Genomic DNA, 16,878 nt, shown 5'->3' on the forward strand with positions numbered 1-16,878 from the left:
ATGGATTTCGGTGAAGGGAAGAGATTTTAGGTCTGGTTCCAGTTTCTTCTGCTGTTGATATATTTTGTCTTGAAGCCTCCTTCACTGGGAAATTTGTATGTTATTTCTGTCTCTGGGAACAGATTTGCAGGTTTTTATTTAATTCTGCAGCTTGTAGGATGTTGAATAACATAAGCACTAGGCAGTCACAATTTACAGGCCTTCTGCATGGTTATCTGTGTTAGCACACTTTGATTAACGCATTACAGTAGTGATGGTTTTGTTCTGCTGTTTCACCCATTGTATTTAGAACTTGGATGTATTTTATGTCTGTTTAAGCAGAGTGGAACTTGATGTTTTGCAGGGAAAGCCTGGAAAAGATGGTGATCCAGGATCAAAGGGAGAACCCGTATGTATTTTACCACATTTCCAGTACTCTTTCTTACAAAGAACTGTCTGTGTATTATAAGTGGTGAAAATTTTCTAACCTTCTGAATTCTTTACTTAAAGTTGTTGCTTTCAGTGAATTAGTGACCATTTTGAAAATATAAAATGTTGATTCTGCCAGAGCTAAGATGCATCTATATTTGGTTTTTCTTTTCTGGTTTTGCTATCTTCTATGCACAGGGTTTGCCTGGTGGGTTTGGGATTCCAGGACGACCCGGGGAGCCTGGTGCGAAGGTACGTAGTAGTGGCCTTTGCTTTCCATCATACAGGATGAGGAGTTAAGAGCTTGTCTGGTGTGTCCATAGATGTGCATCAAAGTAATGAATGCACATAAAGTAATATTAAATGAATGTCACTAAGTTGTAAAGTCATCACTCAGACTAGGAAAAGTCAAAATTAAGGTAGTTTAGGTATCCCTGGTTTAGATCTCATATATGAACTGATTAATGCAAACTTTATTTTCACAAGCTCTTTGCCCTGCCAGCATATGTACAAATGTACTTTCCTCAAAATTCCAGTTTCTCTTTATGTAGTGTAAAGCAGTACCGGCCAACAAACTACTTACTGCTTACAGTAATGGTCCAGATACTTCTCCTTTGGAAGTTGTGTAATTCTGTATCAAAGTGTTCGTATGCTAAGGAAATCCTGTTTTGTGGAGAAGAAAATCTGATCTGGAATTCAAATGTAAATTGTCTTTTGATTTAGGGTGACAAAGGTGAACGAGGTTTTCCAGGACCTCCAGGAAGAGTAAGTAAAATGAATTCTTGTTTTATTTATAACTTAAACGAAAATATAAATTTTGTGAGAGACAAAATGCTCAAACAATGAGGAAAAAAAGAGACTGTGCATTTTCTGATCTCATTCTAATCAGTCATGTCCTCTTTTTTTCTTAATGGAAACAAAAGTTGGATACAGTTCTTCTAAGTATGTCTGAAATTTGGGGAGGAGCTCTCAAAGGATATGAATTTCAATGATAGGCATTGTTAATCAATACAAAATATCCAAAAGAGAGTTCAAAAGAGCAAGTCTGTCAGTTTTGCTGTCTATAATTTTTGAACACTTCGAAAGAAATGACATTAGTCAGCCAATCAAAATAAATCAATTAGTCAGTCAATAGATCATTAATGGTGCTGCTTTCCCCAAATGGGGGAAAATTCCCCATATCTGCTAATTTGATCTCAAAAATGATACATACTTCCCGAATATTTTCTTGTAAATGTTAGCATCCTATATATGAAGCTCAGATCAATGTTAGCAGAAATTGCCAGAACTGATTATTTTTTAACAAAAGGTAATACAAGCCTAATGGGTCAGTGCTCAGACCATGCTGTGGTTTCTTGGCATCATTCTTGTTCAGAAAGGTGCTGTAAAGCTCTTCACTTAATCCTACTACTGATATGAAGGAATTTTGGTAGAATAGGAAATCTTTTTTTTCTTTGGTAATCTCTCAGCAGCTACAACCCTCTATCAGCATTTGTTACATATTGCTGAAGTTGCAAGTATAACCAAAACTGCTCAGAATTGTTATCACAAAACAAATTGTCGTCTGTATCATCAGATCAGGATGGGGGAGATACAAATGAGAGCACAGTTGTGTGTTTCTAGTGTCTTAGTCTTTGTTCTGTAATTCAGATTATAGATGCTGGGCCAATAGATACCTTTGGTGAAAAAGGAGAGCCTGGAGTTTCAGGTTTGCCTGGACTGAAAGGTCAAAAAGGTGAAAAAGGTATGTATTTTGCCTTGTCTTTTTGATTGAATTATGCTTTTAGTTTTCTTATTAAAGGAAATTAAAATTGCACTATCTATAAACTTGGGAGCTCTATGTGACAGTGAAATTTTCCAGTTACTCATTTAATTGCTCTCAGGTTATTACACTTTATTGTAGATTGTACGGTGCTTCTTCTCATCATAAATAAGACTGCCTTTCAGTTGCAGATTGGAAAAGGATAAACTGGGATCTGTTTTTATGGCATTTAAATAATCCAGTGAATTTTTTTAAGAAAGATGGAAATCAATATAAGCATAAAAAAGAGAATTTTGAGCCTCCTTTGAAAAAGTCAGTAGCTAAATTTTAAGCTTAAAACTGGTGTGCATAATTTACAAAATTCTTCAGTAAACAGGAAAAATCAAGCATTCCCTTCCCCATTTTCCCTATTACAGACTTTACCCTATTGAAGAAAGATCAATGGAGACGTTTCCTTTGATTCAGGGCATACTAGCCTGTAGTATGTACTCAAATAATATGTGCTAAAAGTTCACTGATGTTGGCATTGCTGACTTCATTGCCTAACTGAAAACCTCTCTCTCTAAAGGTTTCCCTGGTATACAAGGAATCCCAGGACCTCCAGGTATGAATTTACACCCACTGATTTTATCCGCATTTTTCCTGTGTTCTTGGGTGAGAAATATTCTCCATGGCTGCTGCCAGTTGCTGCCTGACTCACAGAACACCCAGGGAGTGGCCTCTTCAAGGGTCCAATCATCCCCTTGGACCCTTCCTGTAGGTTGCCTTTCTTGTGTCTCTGATGTGATCTGGCCTTGCTCTTCCCTGATAACTTTCTGCTTAAATTGAAGAAGCAGTGTGCACAGGTCATCAGAGGGAGCCCAGAGAGTATGGCTCCATTGGGCAAGAAGAGTTGTAAAATATGAATACACACATAAGTGTGTGCATATGTACCTATGTGTGTATACTCACATGTAGATAGTTTGCTTTGCTCTCACTTCAGCTGTATATGTGTTTTCATAAATATAATAAAACAAGATTTGTAGGGAGAAATAGTAACATTTATTAGGTCAAAGTAATTTCTGAAGGTTTCCTGGATTTTTTTTTACTATGTCACTTGATCTAATAAAAGTAATTTATTTTACCTGCAAAAGTAGGCTTTTTCATAGCCTTAACATCTTCATGTCCATGACAACAGTACTGTTATGTATATCTGTACATATGTTTGAACTAAGTAATGATATTTTCTTTTTAAAAAATAAGCAAATAATCTGTGGAAATCTGATTCTAACACGTCCTGCAGTGACACTACTATTACCCTCTTTACTTGCATTTTCTATCTTGTCAGTGAGCTAAATATGAAATTCATGTGAGCCAGCCAGGACATTTTTCACAGTTTAGGGAGGAGATACTATATACTGCAGACTGTAATAGTCCTTAAAGAATTTTGTGTGACAAGACGAGAAAAATAGTAGTTCTTAGTCTGTCATTACCCTACAGAAATTGAGATATGTGTGACTTTCGTATCTTCCTGCAGTGTTGCAGAAGGCTCAAAATAGTTTAGGAATCAAGTCTAGTGATTAGTTGTGAACTGAAATAACTCATTAAAGTATGAAGACCTTGTGACTGTACAAATAGCTAAAAGGAAATCTTAGGTTTTTTCCTACCTGTTTAACTGCTTCTCTTTGTTGGCTGTTGTTTGCTTATTATTCCTGCCAATAGTTTTGGTTTTAGCATTCCTGAAATCTGCTAGCTTTCTTGAATACTTACTTACTGAAGTTCTTAAAGACACTGTTTGTTTCTAGGTGTGCTTATGATATGGTTTATTATGAGATATAGAGGAATGTAATAGTTTCTAAGTGTTACAGCTAAGTTAACTCCAGTGTCACTGCTTTTTCCTACTCAGCGATTAAACTAAATCTCAGAAAGGTAGTTAGTACAGAATAAGGATGTTTGTCTAAAGACATAACCAAAGTGAGTTAATCTGAGCTGTAGTGTGTATGTAACCTCAATTTTGCATAAATCACCAGTAGTAAAGATACAGTCCTATTTTATTTTGCACTAACATTTTTCTGTTTCTCTGTGAAATCTAATGGAAGCTAATTTGTCGATAATGTTACTGTCTTCCTGCTTGTAACTTTTTTTCATCTGTGTTTTATTCTGTCCAAAGGTCGACCACTTCCAGACAGGGTAGGATCACCTGGTGTCCCTGGAGAGAGAGGTGAAAAAGGTGAAAAGGGTTCTCCGGGGTTCCCTTTACCTGGACCCCCTGGAAGAGATGGTTTCCCAGGTCCCCCAGGGTTGCCTGGCCCACCAGGTCCTCCAGGCGTAACAGGTAGGTAAAGTACTCGATTGCTTTTCACAATGAAGGCTCAATAATTGCATGCACATGAAAAAAGGATAAGGAGACAAGATTGTAAAAGCTATAATCATCAGAACACGTCCGCATTGTGGAAGAAACATATTTGAGTTGTTAATGAACCAAGTAAAAGCTGTTCCATGATGCAGTGAGCTACTTGTTTCCTTACTGGACAAGGATTCTTCGCTAAATATTTTAAAAGTTTCTTCGAAACTACATTGTTGACTGGTACAATATAACAAAATAATTGACCTTAATACATATTGGTTTCATCCATGGCCTAATGTATCGATTTAGAGATATTTATAGATTTTCAGTTTAAAAAATAACAGATACTAATGTTGTTGGCATAAAAGATAGCTGTTCAGTATCACAATTTACTAGTCTACAGTACAAATCTATGTAACAGGTGTAAGAACTGCTGACCAAGATATTAGTGTGCTCTAAGTTTTTATTGTAAAATGAAATTATCTTAAAGGAGAATGGGATCAACACTTGCTTTAGAGTGATAAATGAAAAGCTAGTAATAGTGTGACAAATACATAACAATATTAGTAGTAATGATAACAAAATTATACATCTATATATAATTAGATTCTGATAAAGCATTTTTAAAGAGAAAAATGTTTTGGTTTTCCTCTGCAATGAAGCAGTGAAAAAAGTACATATAAAAGTGGTCTATGTTAATAGTTCCTTACGACTGATGTTTTAACTCTTTTATTAAAGGAAAACTTTTGCTATAGGTAATACTGATATTGTGAGTTAAACTGTTATTTCAACATAAAGAATGATATTTCTATTACAGTAATTTAGGCAGTCTAAAACTACTGAAAGGAACATTATGCTCTACAGAATTCCTAAACCAAAAATACTTGGTTCAAAAACCGCTGAAGATGGCTAGTTGTTGCTGTGTCTCCCAATGAAGCAGTACAAAATCCAGCACCTAGAGTACAGAATGAAATTGTTCATTCTTACCTTGCCCTTAAAAATAAGAGCAATTTCTGGTTTTCATACATGTTTCCTTCAATGCTTAATTCTGCTCCTTCCCCAGACACTCTTTAGCTTTCTTTGGGTGCATAATGGGAACAGTTTTACTTGTTTTCTTTTAACTATTGTTTGTCAAACTTCACATGAACATTTTGACTATTTGGCTTTGGCCAAAATTATGTGAGATTGTATTGGATCAGAACTCATGCCATAACATCTAACAGAACAAGCACAATTTGCATTCTCATATTAAGCCTCCTAAATATTCTTATTTGTTAACTGTTTCAGTTCCTAATATATGAAATCTCTTGTTTTCAGAAAGCTTGATCAGTGTGAAGTTAAACAGATGTCAAGCTGCTCTTGACCTAGAAGGTTTCCTAAAACATTGAAAACAAAAGTCAGAGAACAAAAAACTCTATTTAATGAGTTTCTTCAGATCTTCAATGTTCTCCATTCTCTTCAGGTTCAAAACAACAATTTTTCACGCACAGCATTTTTCTTAGCCAAAATTTACAATAAAAATAGATTTTATGTGGAAGTTGTTTATAACCTTATTGTGGCAAAGCCTGTCTGTTTTCTGTAATTCTTGAGGTTTCTTAAATACTATATATAGAATCGGTATATACAGAACCCCAGTCAAATTTTTCAGAGTAAAGCAAATAAATAGGAAAATCAAATGATATCCTGACTTATCTCTACCTGTAGACACATTCAGCTGGGACATTCAGAAATGCAACCCTATAACAGAAACTTGCACTTGTCAAACTATATTCTTTTTTGGATTTCCATTGCAGATGGAGTTGATCAATGCCAGCAGGGAGAACCTGGTGCACCAGGTAGTCCTGGACCTCCAGGAAGAGACGGATTTCCAGGAGAGATGGGAGAGAAAGGTAATACTATTTTAAAGTGATTGCTTTCTAATGGTCTGCACCCTGGAGCTTGGGTATCTAAAGAGGCTGAGCTAGTTAGACTAGATCCAGAGAAAGTGTGCTTAAAGTTAGTTAAACAAATAGTTCATGGACATGAAAGATGTTTCTTGAGTCTCTGGTGAGTAAAAGAAGGATACTATGTATTTAATTATGTGACACAAACTTTTACGTTTCACTTAGCCTACACATTGTTGCAAAGCAGTAAAGAGCACAGGGCTGAAAAAAGAGCTGGGAAGAAAACAAGGGTTGAGTATAGCCCCATTAAGTGTAAATTGAACTGTTCGTGGCAATTTAAAATGTGAATTCCGAGATGAAGAATTAGAGAGGGGGAGATGAGTTGGGATTTGAAATGGTTTATGAATCATTGCCATGAGTATAATTGAAGCTAAAATTGTAACACCTATAAATAGGACTGTCAACCACGTGTTTTAGCAGCACTGACTGAATGGACGTATACAAAAAATGAGCTTCACTAATCTACATGATGGTTGATCCGTCATAATCTCATTCTGCTTATTTTTTTTCTAAAACTACAGAACTGTGGTGACTACAGATGTTCTACTTTTCCTGTTTTAATAATTTCATTTCTTCTATACCCAGCGTATATTTTTCTTCTTCTTTTTGATCCTATTCGGCCTGGTCCCTTTTAGCCATTCTGTTAAATAATATCCCTACGATAAGACTTAAGTTGATTTTCATGCCATTCCTTTAAAAATTGAATATCGGTTTGCTCATAAATTCTCTTTGAAGCATGTAATTAGAAGTTATAAATTTATTTTTATTCTTTTAACATGAAGATTATTAAATTGACATTTGTCTCTGAATCCACTGGCTTACAATTGTCTTAAATGTTTTCAATGTTATTTATTAGTTTTGATGGGTCTTTTCAGGTGACAAAGGTGAATCCTGTGCCTTATGTGATAAAGTGGGACCTCCTGGACTTCCAGGACCACAAGGACCGCCAGGTCCAGCAGGTAAAATCTTGTTAACTACCTGAGAATTAACTGTGTAGGCTAGAATCTAAACATGCAGCATATGTGATAAAATTACTTACTTTTTGTCCCACTAATCAAATTGTTTGTGAAACCAATGGAAGGAGGAGGGAATATTCCTATTTTTAGCCTGATTCCAAATTTCTTATACAATCAACAAGAATTACCAAGGAACCAGAAACTGGCCGCACTGAAGGGTCTTTGAAAACAGTGGCCCAAATATTTTCACAGAAGATTATGAAAGTGAAAAATAGTGTGGGAAGCATTTGCTCTATGTTCCCAGGCTGGGCAGAGGCCCATACATATGTTCCTAATCCTAACATTAAATTCTGTGGTCAAAATAAATAATTATTTTTATGCTACCATATGAGAGAAACACCGTATCTGAACGGTATACGATACTATACCTAATGTTTATTCTAGTCTTATTCTATTAATATAGTTTAGGTAATCTGAAAACTGCAGTGGTTACAGGATAGATCTAAATAGTAAAGTGAATTAATTCCTAAGTCAAATGAATCATCAACTTCTGAGTTTATGAATGCAGACACATATAGCACATGAATCTAGATAACTTCACTGACTATAGCAGCATTATGTTGATATAGCTGGGGTTCGAATGAGACACTTTGAGAAGGATCACAAAGAATAAACATACAATGAGGTATTTGTAAAAGCATGTAATAAATAGAATTGTATTTTGTCTCTCTGATAAGGTTTTCCAGGACAATCAGGTTTCAAGGGTGACAGAGGCTTACCTGGACTTGATGGCCTTCCAGGAGTACCTGTAAGTAATGCTTTGTCCTATGAGGCATGTGATCAAAATACATGTCATTATTACCAGTGTGGTTGTGTAATAGTTCTGTAATAGTTCTGTTTAAAAACAGACCAGCACAGTGAAATGATAAAATTAAGGAACTATGCCTAGCAAAATAAGCTAGGAAGCAGTGTGGTTGAGCTATGAGACGAAAAAAGAGCTGTCAGAAATGGGATATATTTCTGTGCTTACCCATGATATGAACTTAGCAGGACACATGACCTTCTGGCTGAGCAAGCTAAGCGGTGAAGTTGTGTAAAAAGTAGAATTTCACATGAAACAGATGCAGGTCTGCCCTGACCTCATGAATCTTTTCAATAACTCTGCTGTTGTGTACATGTATATTGAGGGAGAGACAGTGCCATCTAGTGTACTGGAAGCAATCTAGTATTAGCATGGAATATACTTTAGCTGTTTGAATTTTGGGTAATGTGTGTAGTATATTACATAGAACAAAATTAGTTGGCAGGAAAGCTAAGTAATTTTGAAGAAATAAAGGAAGACTGTGAAAATTATCCTGCTTATGTGATTACTTGTGACTTATGCTGATGCAGCATAACATAACTTTCAGTGAATAAGGCTGGATACCAGAAGCAGGACAGCCATAAGCATAGCACGTGACTAAAATGTAACAAATTATTCCTAGGTGAGCGCAGTACTAGCACAACTACATTTGATATTGTCATATTTCACTTGAGTGTCCCTACATACACTGTAGTATGCTGTCAAGACTTACCTTAGCATACAGGTTTCTGTAGCGTAATGTGGATTTTGACACCATTCCTAAAGTGAGTTTGCCAGAGTCTTCCCAAACTTTGTTTTCCAAAGCTGTTTTCTCCTTCCAGCTGATCATTTGTGGCAACAGCAGTTTTGATTGACATTCACGTGCACTAGCTTTAACACACACTGGAGTTGTGCAAGCTCCTTCTATCACCATTGCTGAGAGAGAGGCACCATCAGAAGTTAAAACAAGCCACCTGTATGAATTCCTTACTCAAGGAATCTGTTTGTCTCCCTTGAGTATAAATAAAGCTTAGATGCCTGAATTTAGCCAATGAAAGTTAGCTGAAATGGAGTTCATTCTCTGTTTTCACCATGATAAAAATGATGCTGTTACTCAGTGACTGAATTTATTATATATATACATAAATGGAATCTATGAAAGAAGTGGAGAAAAATAAGACTTCTAATGTATTTAAGGTTTTTTCATGTCTAGCATTTGTTCTCGGCACATGTTTTGCCACACCTTTACATTTTCCTTTTATTGCCTCTTAAATTCTGTTCATAACTTTCATCAACTGACTGCTGTTCTGAACGCTTTAAAGCTTGTTTTGCTCCACATAGTTCAACCAGGTGGTGATCCAGCATATAGTTTAGCTTGGAAAAACTCCACAGAGAGCAAGTTTATGTTGTTCAGAGCCAAGCCAGAGAATCAGAGTCCGATTCAGGACCAACTAAAGCTAATGGAAAGATTACCTGTGACTATGTTCTGTTTCAGGTTTTAGTGGAGGGCACACATCAGTCATAAGCTGTGGGCATTGCCCATGAAGTTTTTGCTTTGCTACTCCAGTGAGTAGTTCTGATTTGTTTGAAATTAGAGAGACTGTCCCTATGAGAGAAGCTCATATCAGTCCTAGAAAACATGTGCAGAAAAAACTGAATTCTAGAAATCCTACAGGTGTATTGTTATGTAGATAATTTCTTCCCAGGAGAGCTTACGGAACTCTTTTCTGAGCATGTGCATAGTACTCTGATAGTACCAACTGACTGTGATTGTTAATTGTAAAAAAATTGATGAACGTTATGAAGGGAAATTTGTATTTGCTTTAGCTAAGTGTCCTAAATAAACTACACAAGGAGAAGCTTTCAGCCTCCACTTAGCCTTAGCTCCTGTGCAAATAACATTTGAGCTTTGTATAAGACAATGAGGTCCATTTTGTAGACAATCTATATGTTTAATGAATATTATAGCTGATTTAAACAGTTTTGAATTAAAAAAAAACATGACAGGGGCTTGTATAAGCAATTTAAACCTGTAAGTTTGGCTGAGCTTGTCTTTGCATAGTGGAAGTGTGTTATTTTCCCCTATAAGTACTTCTGCTGGTACTGTAAGTTACCATGGAAATGTAGAAATACTTTTGTTGCATTTATGTCAGGGAAATAGGTTCCGTGATGTTACAGAATTTACCATTTAAAGGTTGGGGCGACACTTTAACTCTGAGAAGGCCTTTTTAAAAAACCTAGATTACCTTGATTCTGATACTGTATAAATATACATAACTAAAATCCAGTGGGTAGTCTATTGAAAATTCAGAGTAGATTTTGGTGTCATGGCTTGCAGTTCCTGTGTGAGTGGTGTAAGTTTATATGCACTGTCTAGAATGATACACCTATGATATGATAAATGACAAAATGGTCAAGACAAGAAGATTTGCATTAATTCCTTATTCACACAGCTGTGTCCTAGAAAATACTCTCATTTGACCTCTTCAATTGAAAACTTAGTGGTTTATTTGATTTGGGTTTACTCTTTAATATCTGAAGATTTGTTTTGTTTTGTATGAGTTGAAGAGTTGGTAGGGCAACTGATGACATCTGAATTTATGAAATTTCAGGGTCCCCCTGGCACTCCAGGACTTATGGGCAGCCCTGGGGCAAAAGGAGAACCAGGAGATTTTACTTACGATTCTATCCTGAAAGGTGAAAAGGGAGATCCTGGTTTCCCAGGACAACCGGGTATTCCTGGCAGAGAAGGAAGACCAGGAAAAGATGGATTGCCAGGTCTCCAGGGTCCAAAAGGAGCAGCGGTATGTGTGTTTCTTCATGTTTACACATTGTCCTACTATGTGTTTCTTTATGTTTACATATGTCCTATATATATTGTCTTTCAGATCAGAATTCACGTGTTTTTATTCCCTATACATGTGTTATGTTTATTGGCCTCATTAATTGTTCAACATTTTGTCCCTACTTTGAGTAGTTCATTCCTCCTCTGGGGAGGACTCCAGTTTTCCTGTAACTAGTGGAGAAGATGGTTCTTCAACAACAGAGTATTTCTGAGTTAGATTTTGATCCCTTCTTTTTACATGTCATTCAAATAAATGATCTGACTCAGAGGTATTCAGATTGCAGTGCTTGTTACTTTCAGAACCATGCAGCAATGTTACTTCCCCCACAAAGCTGTGGGCATGGACAATAGTTTTGGTCCTTTCTCCCTTTCTCACAGCTTGATAGTGAGAACTCTTATAGATTATTTAGTTGATATCTGAAGAGGATTGAAGGAATGCAGTTAGCCAAGTAGGGATTGTTAATACTAGATTCAACTCTGTTCTAGCATACTTCTCATCTTATGGAAACTAATGCTTCAAAGTCTTGCACTGATGCAGTTCAGCTGATACAGATATGGAGCTGGATATGGAGCTCACATTTGTTCCCACATCCACCGGTGGGACCATAGCCTAAATAGTCCAGTTAGCTGCACTGCATACTAGGTATGATTTCCATGTGCTATTCCATGTGGAGCCCAGTCCTTTTTCCATTGAACTTGAGAGGATGATGTGTTCTATCTTGCCAATCAGGCAAGAAGTACACTTACACTTTCCAAAACTTAGGGCACAGCTGGCTTGAAAGGAGAACGTGGTCCCCCTGGCCAACCTGGATTCCCTGGAGTACGTGGTGAAAGAGGTTTTCCTGGCCCTCCTGGGATAGGCATAGCAGGGTTACCTGGTGACAAAGGAGACAGAGGCTTTGCTGGAACCCCAGGTTTACCAGGCCTTCCAGGTAATGCTATAGTATGCTTCTTTAAAAACAAAAAAATATTTTACCCTTTAAGTGGTACAACTTAGGGGATCAACAGAATTTGAAACATAAATACTAATTTAAATCAGTGTTTGCTTTCAGCAGTATACTTGAAAATCTTTTCAGGCCATTTTCATGAAGAGTTAGGCCAAATGGTATGGATTAGGTTCATCCTAAAATGAGTTAATCCTAGTTTTCTATGAATCTTCATCAAAAAACTTCATAACAAGTCAGTTGTAATGGCATGGTTGGAATAATACTTCTGACGAGGTGAAGCTCATTTGTTTAATTTTATCGGTTCCTGTACTTAACACATCTTTACGTTCACAGGAGCAAAGGGTGAAGCAGGTCGAACTGTACCACTCCCTGGACCTCCTGGAACAGATGGCCTTCCTGGGCCACCTGGTTTCCCTGGACCCCAAGGTACAGTAGCATGTTAATCTTTGATGATTATAATGGCTCTGTTCCCCAGAATCTGGCCTTTGTATTAACATTCGTCTTGTTTTCTCCTGCAAAGGTGACAAAGGGAATCCTGGGCTTCCAGGTAGACCTGGCTTGCCAGGAGAAAAAGGTGCTGTTGGGCAGCCAGGTATAGGGTTCCCTGGACCTCCAGGACCCAAAGGTAAGATAAAGTTATCCATCTAACAGAGCTGGTGTAACTGGAGTGTGGATGGGGGCCTGCACTATCATCCAGACATAACTACATGAGATTTGGGATGTGTAGCTGAAGAACCTTCCTTGTGAATGTCCACATGAACCACAATAAGCGTGCTTTCAGTGCTTACTGGCTTTGTGCAGCAATGTGTTGGAGATACAGACAGTGTCAAAACTACTGCCAGAATAGAAAGTAATATAGTACAACATCCGACATTACAGCAACTGAGGTTGCTGAGAGACATGATGACCTTTCTGAGAGATAAAGTATTGTGTGTGGTTGGTCAAAAAAACGTGATGATATAACTACAGCATTTTAGGGCCAGAGCTAGCAGCTCTGCTGTGTTGCAGGCAACTGAGAGTGGTTTGATTAGAATACCAGCTTATTCAGCATAAGTTTAGTCTTACCTGCATGACCATTGTCAGGTTATGCACATAGCTTAAAGGGACTGTAGATGTTCATATTCTAGTTTTGGATTTTTGGAAATGTATTTAGTAGTGCTGCTGCTGGGACTAGATGACTGAGCTTTCAGCAGCCACCTCAGTCCCCAATTCTTATGTGTCTCCATTATTATTTCATTTTTTATGATTCCACACACCAATGAACAGGGAGACTTAATAAGGAGAAGGGGCTAATCTTTACCAGTGACCACATCTAATTCCTCCCAAACTGGTGTTAAGAGGCCTGTTGCATTTGGGAAAAGATTGCTGTATGCTCTTTGATGCCAGAAAGAAAGGAATGACATATCAAATAAATTTCTTTCAAGGACCCTTCCTTGAATTCAGCTCTGACCCATGGCTTAGTCTAAAAGCTGGATTTCCCACTGACTCTGACCTTTGCCTGGGAGAGGAGCTTCTTCTCCATGTATTGAGTGTGTGCTGGTGTTGAATGAGTGGTATCTTTAAATGGTTTGCAGAATATTTTCTGTATTCCTTCCTGCATTCTCAAGGGGCAGTGCATGAGCCAGCTGTGACATAGAAACCTTTGGTGTGTGACCCAGAGCAGGACATGTAGGACATGTCACAGGACATATACTGAACAAAAGGTGTCGATTCACAGATGGCTTTTGTTGTGCATCCCTCAATCTGATGCTCCACACATTAAGTTGCCTTTTCTGAAGAAGACTTTGGGAAACCAGTTTTGCAGACAGGATGTTTATCAATGACATGAACCCACAAGGCTATTAATTTAAAAGCAGACACTCAGCATTTATTTCTTCTGGGTGGTTGTTTCTCATCAGAAGCCAAATGCTGCATGAAACTCAGCATTTGAATCTCTGTTGAGATATTTTGGTTCTGGCATCCCCAGAAGTCTAACATAAAAGACTACATGTCCCTGTGAGGAAGTGAATAGTTCAGTTAGAGGCTTGAAGAAACAGCAGAGGACACTTACAAGCAGAGACAGTAATTATGTGAATTTTGTTTTGTGTTATAGGTTTCCAAGGTCAGCCTGGTTCGCCTGGTCTGCCAGGCACTCCAGGAACCCCTGGGCTGGATGGTTTGCCAGGGGTGCCAGGTTTACAAGGTCAAAAAGTAGGTGTCAGCTGCTGATACTGTTACGTGTGACTGCCCATGTTAACAGAAATGTGTGCAAAGATCCTGCTCTTTAAAAAAAAAAGTTGGTCAAACTGTCCTCGATCTTATGTTTCTCACTATGCATGCAAAGAAACAGAGTGGATGGATGAATGCTTGAAATGAATGCTAACGGGCTTACAGCTCTTCCCTGAAGTCACATATAGTGCTCTGCTTCTGAGTGGTTTAAATGCAGTCAGTAAATGAATTCCTGGTTTTGATGTGTTAATTACAAATCTATTGTGTTTTTTCGGCTAGGGTGAACCTGGTGTAGGTCTTCCTGGTGCTAAGGGATTGCCAGGCCCCCCAGGTCCAGCTGGGATCCCTGGAGAAAAGGGAAATCCAGGACTGCCTGGCTTACGTGGCGAGCAAGGCTTTCCAGGCATTCCAAAAAAATAATGTCACCGGCAAAATACAGCTCTGTATTTCTATTTCATTTTTAAGGTCACACCCCCAAAGATGCAGCAAAAAGTCTATTCACCACTAAGATATCCTACTGATATCTCAGGGTATTGCCCTTTTTCATTCCCTTTGTTTTCTCCTACCAACCACTGCTAGCAAATGCTAGCAGCAAAGAGCAGTCCTTCCACTGAGCCCAGGCAGGAGGTATTAGAGGCTGAAATGAGGTCTTGTTGATCAGGTGTTTCCGAGGCACCTTGTCTAGCATTGTCAGCAAACAAGATTTCAAATAACAAGAGAGGGTGCTCAGTCTATGTCTCTGTGTCCCTACAGGTGACCCTGGCCTCCCAGGACTGCAAGGCTTACAGGGCCCTCCAGGTGCTCCAGGGCTGGGTCCGCAGGGATCACCGGGACCCGCTGGGCAGCCAGGACCCCAGGGACCGCCAGGTGAGAGGAAAATACTCCCATGTCAGTGAACAGGCATGGACTTTTGGAATAAATGGATATTAGTGTTGGTAAAAGCCTTGCTTGTGAACTGTTTTGCCATGTGAGGTTGTATGGAGGGGGCATGTCAGTGGGCCTCCTCTGTCTGTTCTAAAGCAGAGTGAGGCCTCCTGAGAAAATGCCTGTAATTTTGTTTGGTCTCTTCAAGTCATCAGTGGGTAATACAGGATCAAAGCCTCACTTAGAAAAAGAGGGCTATTTCTGCTGTCTGACTTTGAGTCTTCATTCCTCATGCCATGTAATTTTTGAACAGCAGGTGGACATTATTGGGTATTCTTGTTAATGCTGTTCCCTGTGCTTCCATTAAGGACTAATCCTGTATCTTCTGTTTTTCCTAGGATTTCCTGGAATAAAAGGAGAGAGAGGCTTCCCTGGTATCCCAGGTCTAGATATGCCAGGACCAAAAGGGGACAAAGGTAGCCAGGGCCAGCCTGGAGTACCAGGGTCTGTGGGGTTACCCGGCCTGCCAGGTCCACAGGGGAACATTGGACAGAAAGGATCAGCAGGTAAACATCTTTTCCGTCAGAAACAAGCACATTTGACAACTGTTTAAGTAAGTTGTGTTAGTGTGTCCTTTCACTCGGTTAGGAATTGATCCATCAAATTGCCTAAGCTTGCGAAAACACACAGGCTGATATCAGGAAAGCAGGTCTGTGGGCTTGTAACTGAATTGCTACTCAAGTCCCTTGGTGGATCAAATCCAGCAACTTGCAGGAACTAGCCTTTAGCCTGTAATAATGAGAGGGGATTATTCTGCACAGTTGCAGTGATAGATTGTGGTTTTAATAATGCCTTTGTTAATGACAGCATTGTTTACTGTAATAGCAAGTTATAAGAATCTGTCAAAAACCCGTTACACACTGTGGTTTATTCTGGTTTGCATAACATTAATTTTACTGTTTCCTCTATCAGTCTATTTGAGATTAATCATATTCTTTATTCCATTTTTCCTTAAGTAGTGCTATTCCTAATATGATAGGGAATAAATAATTCTGTTTCCTTGTACTTTTTTACACTGCTTGCTTTATTTCTGTTATTCACTTTGTTTCAGGAGCCAAAGGAGAAATGGGAGTTATGGGAACTCCTGGATTACCAGGAACTCCTGGACCAGTTGGAGATCGAGGGTTCCCTGGTGAAAAAGGTAAGAGAGAGATTTTCTCAAAATCAAAATTGTAAAATACACCTTTTTCACAGCAGAAGACAAGTCTGGAAATAAGCAAATACAAGGAGTTTGCTTGGCCTAAGGAATGTTTTATGTCAAGTAATTCCCTGTAACTTAGAAATAGAATAATTTAGAAAACTGTATCCTAGAAGCAGTCATGTATTTGGGGACTTAGCCAGGATTTTTGATCCATTCTTCAACAGCTTAAGGGTTTTCTAGGTGCAAGGATGCTGTAGATATTACACCAATATAAATACCGTGTTTGAAATTACAAAAAGCTAGCAGGAAGGTCTTAATGAAATTCTTCAAATAATGCCCTGTATTGCTGCCAAACTCCTATCCCTGTTGATTTGAGAGTCTAAAATTAATGGCTGTGAAGTGGGAAAAATATGTCAACTTTTTGACAGTTGTGAAGCCCTGGTATAAAAAAACTTAGTATGCAAAAGATGAGATGTTCCAGAGCATGGTATTCAGTGCTCAAAATTTGCATAAATAGCTAATTTAATTTGTTGTTATCTACTAAATACTTTTGCAAAGTTTTATATGCCGCTACAAT

At 38.2% G+C, this 16,878-nt stretch overlaps 1 protein-coding gene across 1 annotated transcript in view; it reads left to right on the forward strand.

Moving 5' to 3' along the window:
- Positions 1-318: 318 nt before the first annotated feature.
- Positions 319-16,878, forward strand: part of LOC104541012 (collagen alpha-1(IV) chain-like) — a gene marked incomplete at both ends in the record, with an annotated part of 29,975 nt that continues 13,415 nt past the window's right edge. Inside the window, 18 exon segments of the mRNA XM_010184960.1 lie at positions 319-388; positions 607-660; positions 1,132-1,173; positions 2,059-2,152; positions 2,739-2,774; positions 4,320-4,484; positions 6,290-6,385; positions 7,315-7,398; positions 8,133-8,203; positions 10,849-11,040; positions 11,845-12,013; positions 12,362-12,454; positions 12,549-12,653; positions 14,121-14,218; positions 14,516-14,664; positions 14,988-15,103; positions 15,499-15,666; positions 16,212-16,301. Coding sequence (XP_010183262.1) covers positions 319-388; positions 607-660; positions 1,132-1,173; positions 2,059-2,152; positions 2,739-2,774; positions 4,320-4,484; positions 6,290-6,385; positions 7,315-7,398; positions 8,133-8,203; positions 10,849-11,040; positions 11,845-12,013; positions 12,362-12,454; positions 12,549-12,653; positions 14,121-14,218; positions 14,516-14,664; positions 14,988-15,103; positions 15,499-15,666; positions 16,212-16,301 — 1,892 coding nt within the window.

Source organism: Mesitornis unicolor, unplaced genomic scaffold (assembly GCF_000695765.1).
Source record: "Mesitornis unicolor isolate BGI_N332 unplaced genomic scaffold, ASM69576v1 scaffold55135, whole genome shotgun sequence".
NCBI lineage: Eukaryota > Metazoa > Chordata > Aves > Mesitornithiformes > Mesitornithidae > Mesitornis > Mesitornis unicolor.